The sequence below is a fragment of the Ictalurus furcatus genome, chromosome 9, assembly GCF_023375685.1.
Source record: "Ictalurus furcatus strain D&B chromosome 9, Billie_1.0, whole genome shotgun sequence".
Classification (NCBI taxonomy): domain Eukaryota; kingdom Metazoa; phylum Chordata; class Actinopteri; order Siluriformes; family Ictaluridae; genus Ictalurus; species Ictalurus furcatus.
This window is the reverse complement of record NC_071263.1, coordinates 1,283,409-1,300,365: the sequence shown is the minus strand read 5'-3', so window position 1 is coordinate 1,300,365 and position 16,957 is coordinate 1,283,409. Positions and strand designations below refer to the sequence as shown.

At 41.0% G+C, this 16,957-nt stretch overlaps 1 protein-coding gene across 3 annotated transcripts; it reads right to left on the bottom strand.

Moving 5' to 3' along the window:
- Positions 1-1,302: 1,302 nt before the first annotated feature.
- Positions 1,303-12,190, bottom strand: fut9a (fucosyltransferase 9a). 3 transcript variants are annotated; one of them, XR_008386790.1, is made up of 4 exons: positions 12,102-12,190; positions 11,037-12,013; positions 1,500-1,752; positions 1,324-1,395 (listed from the first exon to the last, which is right to left on the bottom strand). XR_008386790.1 is itself a non-coding variant. In XM_053633090.1 (3 exons), exons 1-3 carry the CDS (start codon positions 12,118-12,120, stop codon positions 1,603-1,605), a joined length of 1,146 nt encoding a protein of 381 aa, XP_053489065.1. In that variant the 5' UTR covers positions 12,121-12,190; the 3' UTR covers positions 1,303-1,602. The 3 variants fall into 3 exon arrangements, 2 of the variants coding, with proteins under 2 accessions (XP_053489065.1, XP_053489066.1); XM_053633090.1 differs by having other exon boundaries at positions 1,303-1,752; XM_053633091.1 differs by lacking the exons at positions 1,324-1,395; positions 1,500-1,752 and having other exon boundaries at positions 8,824-12,013.
- Between the last annotated feature and the right edge of the window lie 4,767 nt (positions 12,191-16,957).

Here is a 16,957-nt window from a genome sequence, read left to right as displayed (position 1 = left end):
AGCTCAGGGCGAGCGGCGATTCAACAAATCGATCATGTCTGCACAAGCAGAGGTCATTTTTTTTAGATAGAGGAGCCTCTATTAGATATGAAACATTTGACTCATCTCTGTCTGGCTCGTTTCTTTTCATCTCCACATGCATGCCAAATGTTAACACGGCCCGCGCTCGTATCCATCGTCACTCAGCTTTTAGCTCCATCCAGTCATGCAGTTGCCCTCCGATTAATCTGTGGCACTGGATTATAGCTACTGTCACAATAAACAAAAATACACAGTCAGAGTTGCTAGGCATCGCTGCTACTGATCCATAGTACTCGTCGTTGGCATCGTGTGTATATCTTGTGTGTGTGTGTGTGTGTGTGTGAATATATCTCTCCACCCGGCCTACAAATATCAGCGATTCCAAGCAGGTCAACAAGTACTTGCGCCTTGCTTGTATCCACTCTAATGATTTGCAACATTCTTTACAATGTTATAAATACAATCTCTATCCACCATGATCTATAAATACCTTCACGATATATTTATAATCGTTTGATAAGAATGTAATACTATACGCATTCTTAAAATGATTTCTCTTATGCGTTACGAACGGTTAATATGCGATGTATTATTATAAGCACTCATCTTGCATACTGTATTATTTCGAGTTGCCAATAAAGTTCTTTTATTTATGAGCTAGGGGCCCGGCTGGAAAAAAAAAAAAAAACATGGACGAGGGGGGTGTTTGGGGGGGGGAATGAGGTCAGTTTTAAAAGAGACGCTCAAAAAGCAAGAATGGTTTGTGTCTCGGGCTATTATCGTTTGAATTATCAAGAGACGTGAGACGAGAACTACCTCCGTCTCCATTTCAGTGAGATTTAGGTGTCTGTGTGTCGGACTGAATAAAGAAATCTGATGAATTAAACTCTTTTTTTTTTTTTTTTGACGACGATCAAATGAGTGACGCGAATGCGTCAGCTACTTCGTTCTGATTATGTGCAACATAACAATAGCGGCGTTTCACATGCAGTTTAACATGCACAACAGTCGCTTACGCAGGCGCTGACAGCATAAGTGGAGCCATTGGCTCGAGATCGGGTGACCGTACCAACACAATCCGCTCGCTCAGAGTCGGGTAATGGCTTTAGCCGGCCGTCTGGAACGGGATACACTCAGGAGAGACGAAGACAAGGAGGTACAGTCGCGAAAACCTTATGATCTTGCAGAACTATAAACCCCTTCAGAGACTCTGGAGAAACATCCAGACCCCCTCAGAGCTGCTCATACAGAGATTGCAGGACAGTGACAGGCTTTCTAGAGCTTTGATAAACCTTGATGAGTGTGTGACCGCCAACAAATGGAACGAGATTTAGGTTGGTAATGCGCTGGGTAGCTTTATACGTACTGCATATGCTGGAAAACAAACACAAACAAGGGTTTGTTTATTTATTTATTTATTTATTTATTTACAGGATGTACGTCTATAACCCGTCAACCTCTTTAAAAACAGATTATACCCAGTACTGCAGTGAAAAGGACTCAAAGTTCTCCCAAGGTCTGCATGGGGTTCCTTCTGGTTTTCTCCTAAAAAAAAAAAAAAAAAACAACATCGCAGATTGTCTATTCTAAATTGCCCCTAGATACGAATGATCGTATAAATGTGTGTGTCCTCAATGCTCTGCAGTTCACTGCTTTTCCATCCAGGCTGTATTCCCGCCTCACACCTATTGTTCCAGGAATAGGAACACTGACCAGGACGGTACGTCCCTGCTGGAAAGAAACAACAACAACGAAAACAATCACAGACATTTGAATGGTTTCCAGTACAAATAACATTACAAACCATCAGCTAACCATTAAAACCACTACCATTACCAGTCCTTAATGGTATCCATTAGACATAACCTGCCACCAATAGAAGGCAATACATTATCAGTAGAGACCCACTTACAGTTTCCATTAAAACCAGTACAATTCCCATGAAAACCATTACAAATTCTACGAGGGTTTCGATTGTTTTGGAGCAGGGATGGCATTCGTTCTGTATAGCGTATTCGTTTGTGCTCGTTTTCATTAAGGGTGCCAATCATTCTAGACCTCGAAGTGAGGCCAAAACTAAAGCAAAGTGAGTAGTTAAAGTGTTAAGGGTTTTGTTTAAGAGCCCAAGGCAAATTGATCGAGGAAATTACGCATGTAAGAGTAAATAAGGTGAAAACCTACTTTACAAATGACCTTTTTTGGGGGTTTTTTTCTTCCACATGTATACAGTCTACACAAGTAATATCTGAAAAATGCTTATTTTCTATTCTGTTCTGATCAGATCGGGTGATGTGATGTGATGGAGGACATAAAGTTCACTCTGTAAGCTCAGTAAAAGGTTCAGAGGCTCAAACACCAAACAGGAGGTCGGTTAGCTTCAAATGCCAGAGTATCACCAGCTACTCGGGTCTCCAACGACAGCCGGAGAATTTGGCTGTTAGCATGGCGATACCGTCTCCTCGGTGCAGTTTGTCAGCTTACAGTGTATGTGTCGAGCTATTTATACCAGCTGAGATGTGGCTGGAAAAGCACACAGCTCATCAAGCGTGCTGTTTAACGTTCAGCGCCTGTAATCTCTTGCACATAAACACCTTGGAATTATTTTTAGGGTTCGCTAAACCTCTCCAGACATCTGTAGGTCACTGAAAACGATACATCAGAGGCTGCATGGCTCAGATCAATTGGGATTCTTATGCTCTACTTCAGCGAGGTAAAGTGGGCAATTACTGAAAGTTTATACCACAGTGATGCTGAATTCTAATATATGATCATTTCTACAGTAACACCTTACACGGGGACTTGTGTAGCGGAATTTTCTTCTGCTTGCAATTTAAAAACATCAGTCCGGGCCTTTTTATCTGTCTTATATTGTTTTTGTTTGTTTGTTTTTTTCATTAAAAATGACTCAGTAAAAATGCTACTTGATATTAAACCCACTCAGTCATGTGTTGTCTGTAAAATAGCGCACTGAATGGCTAGAATGGCAGCAGACAGTTGTTTAGACAGGTCTCATGATGATGTGAGCCAAGTTTGGTTGGACAAATTTTGGAGGAGTTGCAAAAATGGAACATAGATGGAAGCATATTCATTTCATCGTAACTTTTGACCAGTAAGCGGCTCTGTCAGGAAATTCGTTGCCTAGGCTCAGGTCATGGTCCTGAAGAACTTGAAGTTCTTCCTGGGATACAGCCTCACTTTCTGTTTGGAAGCGTCGCCGTGAGATTCGTTGACCCTTTACGGACAAACCATTTGGAGGATTCAAAATTCTTTTGTAAAGGTTTCCGAGGCTTACTCTGAAATAAGGTTTGCCAAATTTGGTAATGATCGGACAAAATTTGTAGGAGGAGTAACGAAGGAACAGACTCCAAGACGGCGGAAAATCTAATTAAGCATCTCAGCTGAATCCGCGGATGCCTGGCTTTTAAATTCTGGACAGACGGTTCGTAAGTTACGACCATAAACGTACTTCCAAGTTAGGCCCAAATTTGACCCAATGGTGGTGCTAAAGCGTTCGCAGTCCTTGGCGCAAATTTGGTCAGAATATTCCTTAGACCCCCCCCAATCAGTGTGCCAAATTACACAACTTTTTACCAAATGGTTCTATGGGCTGCCATAGACAACCTAGCCATAAGAAGAAGAAAAAGATAGAGTAACAATATGGCGCCCCCTAATTATCACATTATTCTATACAAATGTGGTTTAATTGAACAAAAATGGCTTCCACACACAAAAATTATATTTACTGTTTTATTTTTTTTTTACTTTATATATCGTGCACTGACAGTTAATTGTGCGCAAAATTTAACGTAGTGACCGAATGCTAAATCGACGTCAAGAAATCATCATTTTTACACTGGAAGTCGGCTATTTTATCCCAGTTTTAATACTATTAATTGATGAAGTGTCAAATTTATGTAATCACTATTGCCCTCATATTTACAGCCCGAAACCTAAACTTCAGCATGATTTATTGTGGTTACATAAAACTGTCAGACAACGGTCCTGGACTTACCAGAGCCGATATTGAGCCAGAAAAATGCTCTTACGTGAGCGAGAATCACAAGACACGCCTCCGTTTTACACAAACTCCACCCCATGTGTGTACCTCTCGCATCATTTCTGAATAGCGCTTAAATCTGCCACGTCTTAAGGTTTGAGCGCATGCAATTTTGTTTTTAAATCCTCTCCGTGCATGCTGAACTCGTTATATATATTATTGTGAGTAAATTATTTAAAATCTGAGTTGTGTGAACTTTTGCACTTTTACTCATATCTAGTCCTTAATCCCATCAGCATTCAGGATGTATTTTACACTAAATACCATGTAACACAAATGTCATTTAAATCAGACAATTTATTTTCAGGACACTAACAGACATCAGACATCTAAATCATTTGGCAAACAATGTTTTGGTAAAATTTCTTGCCATGATCAGTTCAGAAAGAAATCCGTCCAGTTGTACACGTCAGACGCATAATGCATAGAGAAACACTCTGTATGGGGTATATGATGCAGCATGGGCACTCGGTCGGACACACACACACACACACACACACACACACACACACACACACACACAAATAACACACTCTGAATGCAAAGACAGTTTGTTAAAGGGAACCAAGACCTCACAGAGAGAACTAGATAGAGTTCAGAGAGAAAGAAAAGCAGGACGATCCAGTGAAGAAGCAATAACATCCTTTTTCACAAAGAGTTGGTATTTAAACACAAGACCAGATATATAAAAGTTGTTGTGGGTTTTTCTTTTATTCCGGTTCCCGTCACCTCCGGGGCTTCTTTCGAGTCAGTGTTCAAGCGCCGCAGGGGCAACGAAAAGCTGAGCAGTAATAAATAAAGACTGTCCTGAATCCGTTCACATTTTACTCGCGATTATTGTTTCGCTCGAGGAGGATGTCCTATCAGCTTTCACAGTCAAGCTTCTTCTCCACTTTTGTCTACTTCAGTGCATTTGTTTGTGTTCAGAGCGTCCAGCGGCTGCAGTTTCAAGCTCTTCACACGTCATGGTGTGCATGGTGTGATCACAGCTGATTCTCCGTGAGCAAATTTGACAGATTTATCAGAAAACGTTGTCCATTTGTATTGTGTACACTGTCTACAGTGTCTACTGTGTGTGTGTGTGTGTGTGTGTGTGTGTGTGTGTGTGTGTGTGTGTCTGAAGTAACACCTTTTATCCAAAAAAAAAGGTCTTGCATTGAATCAACATTAGATCACAAAATACAGACACAACACAGACACCGTAAGCAACTGCACTGTTAAACTAGCATCAGTTTGAGGAGAGTAAAGAAACGGCAATAACAGAACACCGTAATGCATTTATGGAACAAAATGAGCATCCAAAACAATGTGGGTCCTAACTCTGTACATCAATGTTGGCCTGTGCTGGAAATCTGGCTCTTGTGATTAATGTGTGTGGGGGTGATTCCATGATTGGGCTGCTGTTTATGTCCCACTGGTATTACATTTAGACTCGGGTAAAATGTCCTTTACAGCTTCCAGTGTGCATGTTTCAGATAAATAACTTACAAAAACGTATTTTTGCCCCTCCCCGCCCAACAAAACTGTATTTATACACATCTCAACCAAACAAAATTGTATTTTTGAATCCCCCAGCCCAACAAAACTGTATTTTAACCCAACCCAGCCCAACAAAACTGTATTTTAACCCATCCCAGCCCAACAAAACTGTATTTTTGCCTACACCAGCCCAAAAAATAGCATTTTTACCCATTCCAGCCCAACAAAACTGTATTTTTGCCTATCCTACTCCCCCAATTTTCCCATCACAGCTCAACAAAACTGTATTAATGACTACCCCAGCCCAATAAATAGCATTTTTGCCCAATCCCAGCCCAACAAAACTTTAATTTGCTTATCCCAGCCCAACAAAACTATATTTTTGCCTACACCAGCCCAAAAAATAGCATTTTTACCCATTCCAGCCCAACAAAACTGTATTTTAACCCATCCCAGCCCACCAAACTGTATTTTTGCCTATCCTAACCCCCCAAAAAGAGTTTTTTTTCCCCATCACAGTTCAACAAAACTGTATTAATGCCTACCTGAGTCCAATAAATAGCATTTTTGCCCAATCCCAGCCCAACAAAACTTTAATTTGCGTATCCCAGCACAACAAAACTATATTTTTGCCTACACCAGCCCACAATAACTATAATTAAAATACTTCAAAAAGCATCCTTTTCCATTAATAACCCATTATCGGTTATGAAAAATATTACATTTTCGTTTAATCCAACGGTGTTACCTGTAACACATTCGCCTCTATGAAATCGTTTGGAACATTCCAATAAGTCACGTGTTCAACAGGAAGTCTTCGTCTGAGTTTCCTGAAGATCACGAGAAGAAGAAAAGTAAGTTTTTTAAAAAATGATATTGTGATGTTGACTGCTGCAGTTGCTTTGAAAAGTACAAATCCTCTAACCCAAATTAGAGACTGAAATTAAATCATTCATTGAAAGAAAATTAAGCAAATCATTCATGGATGCTAGTTAACCACATTTAGTCATTCTGCCCATTCTAAAAAAAAACAGGATTTATCCGTTAACACATTTTTTTTTTGAATCATTAAATGCATGTTTTGTTAGTTCCAATGTTGAAAAGGGCTAAATGCTGCCACAATCATGGAATCCCCCATTATCAGTGGGCTGAAATGAGTAGAGGAACACAAAGCAGAGCGCTTTCGTAATGTGCGTGCATTCATATGATATTCCTTTGTAAATGTATCATACAGTACTTGTTAGATTACACTTATGCAAAAATAGCCTTTCACAGTAAAAGCAGATCAGAGAAAAACAATCAAGAGAACAGCTTTGGCACTGAACACATTCGCTAAGCTAGTGTTTATGAATAGAGCAGTAGAGAACGACATTTCTCTCTTCATAAGAACAATATCTACAATAGAAGTCCATGAACTGTCTTATTAATGTCCCCCAAATAACAGGGCCTCATATCATAAACTCTTACGAATGTGTATGAGTAGTGCGCGATACGACACACATGCATACATTTGCATAATGGACTTGTGCTCTTGATTTCATATTTTAAAAAAAAAAAATAGCACAGCATTGAAATCAGGACTGCGATAATGGAGGGCTGCGATCGTATAAAGTGAAGAAAAAAAATGCTAAATGCTAAAATGCTACAAAAAAATGTTATGCTATTCCAGTGCATACAGTTTGGCAACTCTTGCTGCATTTAGCCTCTGCTAAAGTTTGATGCTAAGTAATAATATAGTGCTTCATTTTTATTAGAGAAAACATAGAACGATATAACTGAAATCTGTCACTATTAGTCAACAGGTCAATAAACCGTTTTCTTTTTCAGCGTGCATTGATCTTGACGCTCACGAAATAAATGCATTTTGTTCTGACGGAGGAGGCGATCGATGTTTTTCGCCATAATATCTGTAATATGCTGTATTGTGATTTGCTGCTCAGTGTTCACGGAGTGGACTGAACGCTCACGTGACGAAACGGAAAGAAAGGAATAAAGACGCTAGGTTGGTACGTGCGTAGGCGTTAAAGCCAAATTAGTTCATAGTTTGCGTCACGGCGGTTGCTCAACTCCCAGCGTTGATATTTAGACATAGTGTTAATTTATGTGGACAGCAACCGATCCGTGAGAAATATGAACAGCCATCTGCAAAACATGTACACATATAACAATTAACGCCAAAAGCAAAGATGTCACCTTTAGACGCTATTTAATGTTGTCCTGACTTAGCATTACTCAATCAGGGACATCACAGGACATGTAATTTAGCTCTGTTTTTGTTTCCCCTGCTTTACATATTCACCATGAAAGGCGTACATGTGCATATTCATGCACTCAAGCTGCTACACTTGCACTTTATGACGTTAGCTAGCTGCTTACTGATGAAGTAAAATCGTAGCTAGCTAACATTACGCGAATTAGCTAGCTACGTTGGAAACTTAAGCTCGAGTGGGATTGCGGTGAAGAACAGACGGTGTCGTTTCACTTCTGAAAAAGCTCTGCCGCTGTAAATGATTTGTTGTTTTGCTTTAAGTGGGATTTTTTTACATTTTATTTTTATGTAGACATTTTTTATTGCCCTAGCTACCATTTGCTGCAGTGTAAGGTGTCGCTGTGTGCCACTCGCGACAAAATCGTTGTGCTTATTTTCATGTTTAAGATGTTTTATCAGGTTAGTTGTATAGTAGGAAGATGCTGTAGTTTCACCTCTCGATATTTTCACAGAGCACCGTTCGCAGTCTGCTTTGTTTAGATCATTAATCGTGAACTACAGTATTGCTTGTCGTTTAGCGCAACTACACGCGCTAGGCTCAAGTCACGTAGCATCACCGGCTATCGGATGTCGGTAGCCTATCAGAGCACTTTTTATACTCTAAGTACGGAATCAGAAGTGCCGGAATCAGTATCGATGCAGCCCTAGTATGTAGTATGTCAGTAAAACTGTGATCTTACGGTGTGTTCTCTGCTTATCACGCTGTTAAGTTTCCAAACACTCCTAATTAACCAAAGAATCGTTTTCAACAGATGATATTTCTGACGTTTGACGGTGTGTTTCGACGTATATCGATATGAGAGTATAGCACTGGTGCTGGTGATGAAAGCACACGTCGTGGCTGATTACGAATGAATAACAGTGCGCTGATGCTTTAGCAAGGTCATGAGCCGTTCATGACCGTGCAAGTACCATCCAAAGAAAATTATGACCAAAATAAACTTTTTTTTTTAAAAAGAAAAGTCTAATTCAGACATTGCACTAGTTACAGCAATGGACAACACATACACAATTCCCAGATCTGTAAACACTGCATACTTGACAAACACCACACATACACTATATCATAGTGGAATAAATAATACACAGATATTTTCTATTCAACACTTATTTTCTCTGTTGGAGTCGTTTACGATCGAGTCAGTTGGATGTAAACGTGGAATGACCGTTGTTTGTTTGGTTTTTTTTCGTTTTTTTTTTTTTTTAAATCACCATCGACAAATGTGAAACCTGATAAATAAGGCATTGAGAAAACAAAACAGTCACAAAGGTTATCACATAATAAAATATGCTCTCTGCAGTCAAATGAATAAATATGGAAAGTGCTCAGCATGACTATCAAAATAAATTAATATCCCGCTTCATTTTACAAAAATAAACCGGAGCAGTCCAAGCACATGACGCACACGTTCCTCGTTCGTATTGATTTACCATATTTTCCAGATGATAAGTTCCGCTTATGTATGAGAGTCTTCTCTAAAATTCTGTAGGCTTCACCGTGTACGCAAAACTAAAGTACTAAAGCAATTTAATTGTATGCGGAACTCGTATCGGACAAGTTTAGTGGTTTCGTGTCGCTCTAGTTCATATATATATATATATATATATATATATATATATTCTATCTGAGCTGTTTTGCTTTAGCTCTGATCTTAATCCCACTGTAATGCCTAAAAATGTCTCTAAAGTCTGCTTTAGACTGTGCACTAAGGTTTTATAGGTTTATTGTGTGTCACATGGTACAACATGGTACGTGAGGCCAATAAAATGTGGCAGACTGTGTGATATCCGTGCTTAGAGTCATATTTTATGATTATTATTCCCTCACAATATGACGCCTGCGATGCAACACCGTGACGACATTCTGAGACTTTGGTCCAAAATTCATGGCATTGCTGGAACTTGTCTGTCTTTGGTCACGATGTCACTAAATCGGCTGCTGGGGAGCGTGTCATAAGCAATTCGTTCACAGTTGGTAAGAGCAAAAGCACAAAAGCTCCGTCCATCCTATCCATTTAATCTTCCGTACCGCTTATCCTACACAGGGTTGCGGGGGGAGTCTGGAGCCTATCCCAGGGAACTCAGGGCACAAGGTAGGAGACATCCTGGATGGGGTGCCAAACCAGCGCAGGGCACAATCGCACACTACAGAAAATTTGGAAATGCCGGTCAGTCTACAACGCATGTCTTTGGACTAGGGGAGTAAACCTGAACCCCCGAAGAACATGCAGAAAAAAGGCGGGATTTGAACTCCTGACCCCCGAGGTGCGAAGCAAAATGTGTAACCACTAAGTCCTCAGTGGACAAAGGATATGTTTGTTAATGGACGCTCCAGTTTGCTGCCTAGTCCTGTGGTTTGGTTTCCCAGAAAATGTAGCAGATTGTGTTTGCGCTCTTGACAAAATGTCAGCAAGTCACCGGCCAACGTTTCGGCTATGAGCTGTGATTTTTTTTCACCTCCCATTGCATGTAAAAGTCATTCGAGTCTCTAGTCTAGTCTCAGCTAGTCTCGTGATATGTTTAACCGCAAGGTAGCTGTTTATTATCACGCCACAGCTGATGAGTGTAGTGTAGCAGGCAGTGGGATTAAGTAACATGCCCTAAAGTCCATTTCGCTTAAACAATCACACCAAATGATTCATTTGTTTTGCTAAAATATGTAAAGTTCTGGTTGTTGAACCAGTTCTTCCACCAGACAACTTTGATATGTATGATTAAAAAAAAACAAAAAAAAAAACAAAAAAAAAAAAATAACACGAACAACCTGGTAATAGCCTGGTATAGACACCCCTGATTACCAGTGATGAAAATCACACAGAGTAAAACATCCTTATGTCCATCCTTACGACGATTTTCACTGTTATGCTAACTCTAAAGCGAACACTGGGAATGCAATTTTTTCCTAAAGAAAAGCTGGAATAGCAGGTCTACCTTCGAAACGTTCAGAATTGGGTACATACAAAAATGATAGCATGCACGGCAGTTTGTTGTATTAGTCTTACCTCATAAAGGGCTAAAAATGTATCTTATAGCCTGGAAAATATGGTAGCAACCTCTTATATCACTGCCATCCAGTCAACCAATCAGCACAATTCCAGATTAACCCCAGTACCATTTGTCGAGATTATTAAACGCCTTGTACTCATTGTGTCTTCTGACATAATCACACGCAAGACAAGTATGTTCAGCCCAAAAATAGGCTTTCTTTACCTTAAAGTGTTTACGCCAGTCAAAATACCTCAGGTAAAGTTCCTCGTTCTTGTCCAGAAGTAAAAGATAATCAGCCAGCTCTTTTGGAGAGGAGAAGTCGTCCACGTGGATGAAAGCATCGCCCTCTACGAAATTCTGATAATTCTCCCTCGGTGGGCCTAAAACTACTGGCACCGTGCCAACTGAGAGCGGGTTGTACAGTTTCTCCGTGATGTAGTCCTTGTGAATCGAGTTCTCAAACGCCAAGTAGAATTTGCAGCTGGCGATGGTAGGGAAGTAGTCCTGGTCCGATATGTACTCGCCAAACGCTTGGCCGTAGGCGTGGATCTCCACGTGCTTGTACAGTTCATTGTAGTACTTCACTCGCACATGATCCGGGTTCCAGTTGCTCACGATCCAGCAGATCAGCTTGTTCTTGCTCGGTGGCACAAAACCTTCCTCGCCTTGGGAAGCGACAATGGCACCATAAGGCACCTCAATATCGGCGTCCTGACGGTAATTCAGGGTCAGGTTGAACAGGTTCTCGATGCCGGGCAACTGGGAGGAATGCGATGGCGACTCAAGGTTCATCCAGATCCATTTCTGCAGAGGAGGCCGATACGCTGGCGGCATGTTGGACAGATCGGTGCTAATGTCCCTGTGGTGGATGACGACTGCATCGGATTTGTTATAAAGGTTGTGGTCGGCAGTTATAAAACAGTTGTCGATGCTGAACAGGGAGCCACACACGTTCAGGTCGTAGGTTTCCCCAAATGGCCAAAGCCAGACAAGCACTGTGGTCTGGTTCTGCTCACTTCTGTTCGACAGGAGGCTCTTTACTCGAGCCGTGGATGTTTCTGATTCAACAGGGCCTGATAACCAGCTAGTAGACGGCTTGATGTACATCAAAAACAGAGTCACAAAACAGCCCAATAAGAAGGTGCCAAGCAGGAGGGGTCGCAGAATCCTGTGTGTAGGTGCAGATGGCATACTCTGGCCTTTAAAAAAAAAAAAGACAGAAATATAACATTACTATAGCAGAAGATAAATGAGAAATAATAAGCAAATGAGTTCCTAAATGTTTACCTGGAAGTTTTGCAGTCATTCAGAAAGGGTTTTGCAAAGCAGGTGCTTCGGACCAACTCTTTGCCTCTTTTTATTTTTAACAGTAACAAAGCAAAATGTAGCTATGAAGAATTAAACACATCTGAATCTTCATTCGGTCCAGTCCTGGAAATGTCTTGGAAAGTTTTCTCAGTGTAGGTCCCTAGTGGAAAGATGAAACAACAATTATAACATTTATTTGAGGCTGAAAGAATCAAATAGTTTGCTTACCCTTTAAAACACAACTCCATGATCAGCCCCTTTCCATTGCAAAGGTCTAGTCTGTCTAAGACCATCGCACGACTGTCATTGCACCTTTCATTTTGCAGGTGTGAGCCCACAAGATGGTGCCATTTTGGGCTAAGTCTAACTGGGTTATATGGATGGCCTTCTCACCAGGCACTCGCTTGCAGACACCACCCCCAGCACTGGCTCCAAGGGAAGGTTCTTGTAACCCTACTCTGGGCAGAGAACAAGGATGCCCCACGGTCAGCTCCCGACAGAGCTCCATCAGGCACGTCCCAATGGAGGCCAGACCCAGGACCAGCTGGAGTGATCACATCTCACAGTTGGCTTGGGAACGGCTGCGGATTTGCCATGAATCTGTAGCTGGGGTTAAAGAAGTCTCGACTGACACTCAGTGAACACTTCATCCATGAGCCACTGACTAATATTTTTTTGTACACCTTTTTGGCCACAAGCGTCAGAGTTTTGAAGTCTGCAATCTGATTGTCTCTCTGCAGTTCCATGCATGCGCACTTGCATGCACTGGTTTGTCAGAGGAAATCAAACCGCATGATAAGCACAATAAGCGTTTCAAGACAAGATATAATCAATGGACTGGAGGAAGAAATCATGGATTCACTTATTTAACATTTAATATTAAAGAGCTTTGTTTCAGAAAAGGTTTTTGGTTAATAGATTTTTTTTTTTTAAAAAAAGGACAGGTGTGCTGTTATGTTATTTTCCTCCACAACAATTTTTCCAGTGATTACAATTTTTTATTATTAATTGAAAGGATTAACAAGTCTGTGAGATTCTCAATATTTCACTCCCCTGTATACACCAAGATGGGTGGGAAGACAATCAAATTGATTTCACTTGAGTAAATGGGAATAGTGCCCTCTTCAGGAAGCAGAGATCGGTTGCACTGTATAGTAGCAGGAATGCATCACCAAACATAAATGATGAATGACATTCGCTTCATATTGTCCATGACCTGCTTTGGATTTAAGTTCGGTTTCAGCTCAGTTTACTCAGGAGCACTGACAATGCAGCAGACGAGGGAAACGCTGATGAGCGAGATCATAAACCTTAGAAAACACATCTGTCTCTGCACGTCACACTAAGAGGAAATGTGTCTTCCTAGTCATCGTTTCATCATACACCTTGTTTCAAAGCAAGTCACACAAAATGCTCTTAACCCTGCATTCAGCTCAGATAGTGCTCTATCTATCTATCTATCTATCTATCTATCTATCCATCCATGCATACATACTCTCAGGGGGAAAAAAGGCTAGTAAACAGTACCCTGTCCAGTTTGTGTGACCATCATTGCTTTGATGTGAGTAAATGGATCCCTCACATCCCTTTGTACCATAATCATGATTTTATTATTCTTACTTTATTTTGGATTAAAAGAATTTAAAAAAAAAAAAAAAAAAAAAGACTGTGCTAGGCTCTGAAGCGTTTTCCATTCACTTGTTCTTTAACAATGTACGTTCGGAAAACTTCCATATCCTACTCGTGCTCCTGAGTGTGTGTCACTGTATTGCACTCTTGTATACAGATTAGTTAAAGCAATATTAAATATGAACATGTTATTCCATTGAAAAGGTGTAGAAATCTGCATAAAGTAGGATATTCTCAGGCGATGTTTACCACGGCGTGTATTTTCAATGCTTGTGACTGCTGTCTCGAGTTGCAGTCTGCTGACAATGGAAATGAATGCTTGTGCAAGATTATAAACCTCAGAAACCACAGTCTGTCGTTGCATGTGAACACTAAAGCGATGTTGTTGTCCTCATAGTTTCATCCTACAACTTGTTTCAAAGCAAGTCACACGAAATGCTCCTAACCCGGCATTCAGCTCATCTAGTGCTCTATCTACACATGCATACATACTCTCAGGGGGGAAAAGGGTACTAATCAGTACCCTGTCCAGTTTGGGTGACCATCATTGGTTTGATCTGCTGTGTAATATTAGATGCTTTTCAGCTCACCATGGTTGTAAAGAGTGCTTATTAGGATTAGCGTATTCTGGTTGAACCAGCCTGGCCATTCTCCTCTGCCCTCCCGCATCGACGAGGTGTTAATGAACCCGGCTGCAGAACTTCCACTCCCTGAGTATTTATTATGTTTTTGTCCCGTTTTGTTTCGTCCATCCCCTCCCCCCCCCCCCCCCCCCACCCACCTGTATCTGCATGATCTTATGCGTAATAAGATCTGATAGATAAAAGATACAAAAGGTGTACACGTGAAGGTAAACCGCCAGCGACAACAATAGTACAGTTTACTACCCTTTTATTTTTCATATATAATAAAGCAATGAACAATCACACACCTATAGCCTGGAGATATATATTTATATTTTTAACAGTGATTACATGTGGATATACCGTACTGTATATACTGTACGCTGCCCTTTCCACTTTATACAGATAAACATGATTTATACCTGATTGCACACAATGCACCTGGACACTGCAATGAAAGAAAGAAAAAAACACACAGAGAAAGAAAGCAAGAGTAAATCCTGCGGATTGGGCTGTAAATGCAATTGCAAATTTGTATGCAGTATTTGGGGCATGCAGTGGACTCGCGTGTTTTTGTAGGAGGGGAAGAAGGGAAAAGAAAAAAACAAACAAACAAACAAAAAAAAACAACAATGACAGGAGAGCATGGCATGGCACGGACGGCATTTCATTCTCATGAGTGCACGAGCCTTTTCATTAGCAGCACATCATTATTAAAGGCTACAGGAAAGCAATATGCTGTATTCGGTGCACGAGGGTTATTATTTCCACTATATAGCTACTCTATAACGCAAATATCAAGGGAAGGTTATTGCATTTTCGGGTTATAAGAATGCAAATGATCCTACCATGCGTTTCTATATTTGATATAAGGTTTAGCTATATTTTGTGTAGATAAAGCATCATTGGAATAGCTAAACACCGCGGAAAAACAAAAAGGTCGCATCCTCACGCGCGTTTTTTGCTCTTCTTCATTCCCCCCTACCGTGCGTAATAAATAATAATAATAATAATAATAATAATAATAATAATGATAATAATAATAATAGAGGGGAATGTGTACTCACCATCGCCTTGGTTTGTCTGAAATAAAACCTAGAGGAGGGAAAGGAGCAGCAGCATCATCATCATCCGTCCATTTCCATCTCTGCGGCTCTCCCACACAGCGCGCGCATGCGACTGGGAACCCAGAGCCGAGGTGTTCTAACACTGCTCGCACCGAGCCAGCATCTCCCAGCCATGCCGTCTCCCTGCGTCTCCGAGCATCACACGTGAATCCTGATGAACAGTCATGTCGCGGTGGATATCTGTCAGAAATGCGTTTGTCGGTCCTCGTGCGTGCGCGCGCGCGCGCGCGTGTGTGTGTGTGTGTTGTCTCTTCAATGCGGTTCAGTGAATCTTAGCGCTCTAATGCATCAATAATGTCCTTCCTGTTGTTTAAATTTCACAGATTTCATATGATCATCTGACCTGACAAACTGATCTACTGACACTACTGTATGTTACACTCACCGGTCACTTTAATAGGAACACTATTAAAGGTTATAATGATCAGGTCGTGTGAGGTTGTTGTTGTTGTTGTTGTTGTTTGTTTTTTCTCTCTCTCTCTCCACCTAATATTCAACTGTCCAATTTTGGGTGAGTCTGTGCAGCCTGAGATTCTTGTTCTTGCCTGACGGGATCCCAGTGGAACCCAGTGTGGTCTTCTAACGTTCGAGCTCATCCACCTCAAGGTTGGATGTTTGGTGCATGCTGAGATGCTTTTCTGCTCACCACGGTTGTAAAGAGTGATTATTTGAGCTACTATATCCGTCCTGGCTGCATGAACCTGACCACCTGGCCATTTTCCTCTGACCTCCTTATATACAAGTGGTGTGAGAAATTCTCAGGTGCTCACTTTTCTTCATTCAGGAGAAGAGGACACTTTTTCTTCATTCTGATGTTTGATGTGGATGTTAACTGAAGCTCTTGACCTGTATCGGCACGATTTATTATTATTATTGTTATTATTATTATTATTATATTTTTGCATTGTACATTACAGCACAGTGAAGTTCTTTTCTTCGCAAACCCCAGCATGCCAGGAATTTGGGGTCAGAGCGCAGGGTCAGCCATGATACAGCGCCCCCTGGAGCAGAGAGGATTAAGGGCCTTGCTCAAGGGCCTAACAGTGGCAGCTTGGCAGCGCCGACCTTCTGATCAGTAACCCAGAGCCTTAATCGCTAAACCACCACTGCCTCCTGATTGGCTGGTTAGATAACTGCATGAATGTTCATGTGTACAGGTGTTCCTAATAAACTGATCAGTGAGTGTAAATGAGTTGGACTAAATGCAGGTTTAAACCCTCACCTCTTTCTTGAAGGTTCTATCCGTTGACCGTTACCCCCTGCCGAGTTGTTGGATTTTAACAGACCGAACGTAACAACGGTTTAATATTCAAACCCAAGTGGACAGTAAATAAGAAGCAGGTTTGTACTGAGGTTGCTCTGAATACAAGTACCGACAGTCTTCAGTCTTCAGTCATATCACCCTGTTCCTTTGTTACAAATCAATTGAAACGTACGGTAGTAAAGTACAGATTTC

Excerpts from the sequence above, each read along its gene's own strand:
- fut9a (XM_053633090.1), bottom strand. Across the intron at positions 1,753-11,036 it reads ACTGGCGTAAACACTTTAAG|CAGGGACGTACCGTCCTGGT; the intron begins GTAAAGAAAGCC and ends GTTTCTTTCCAG.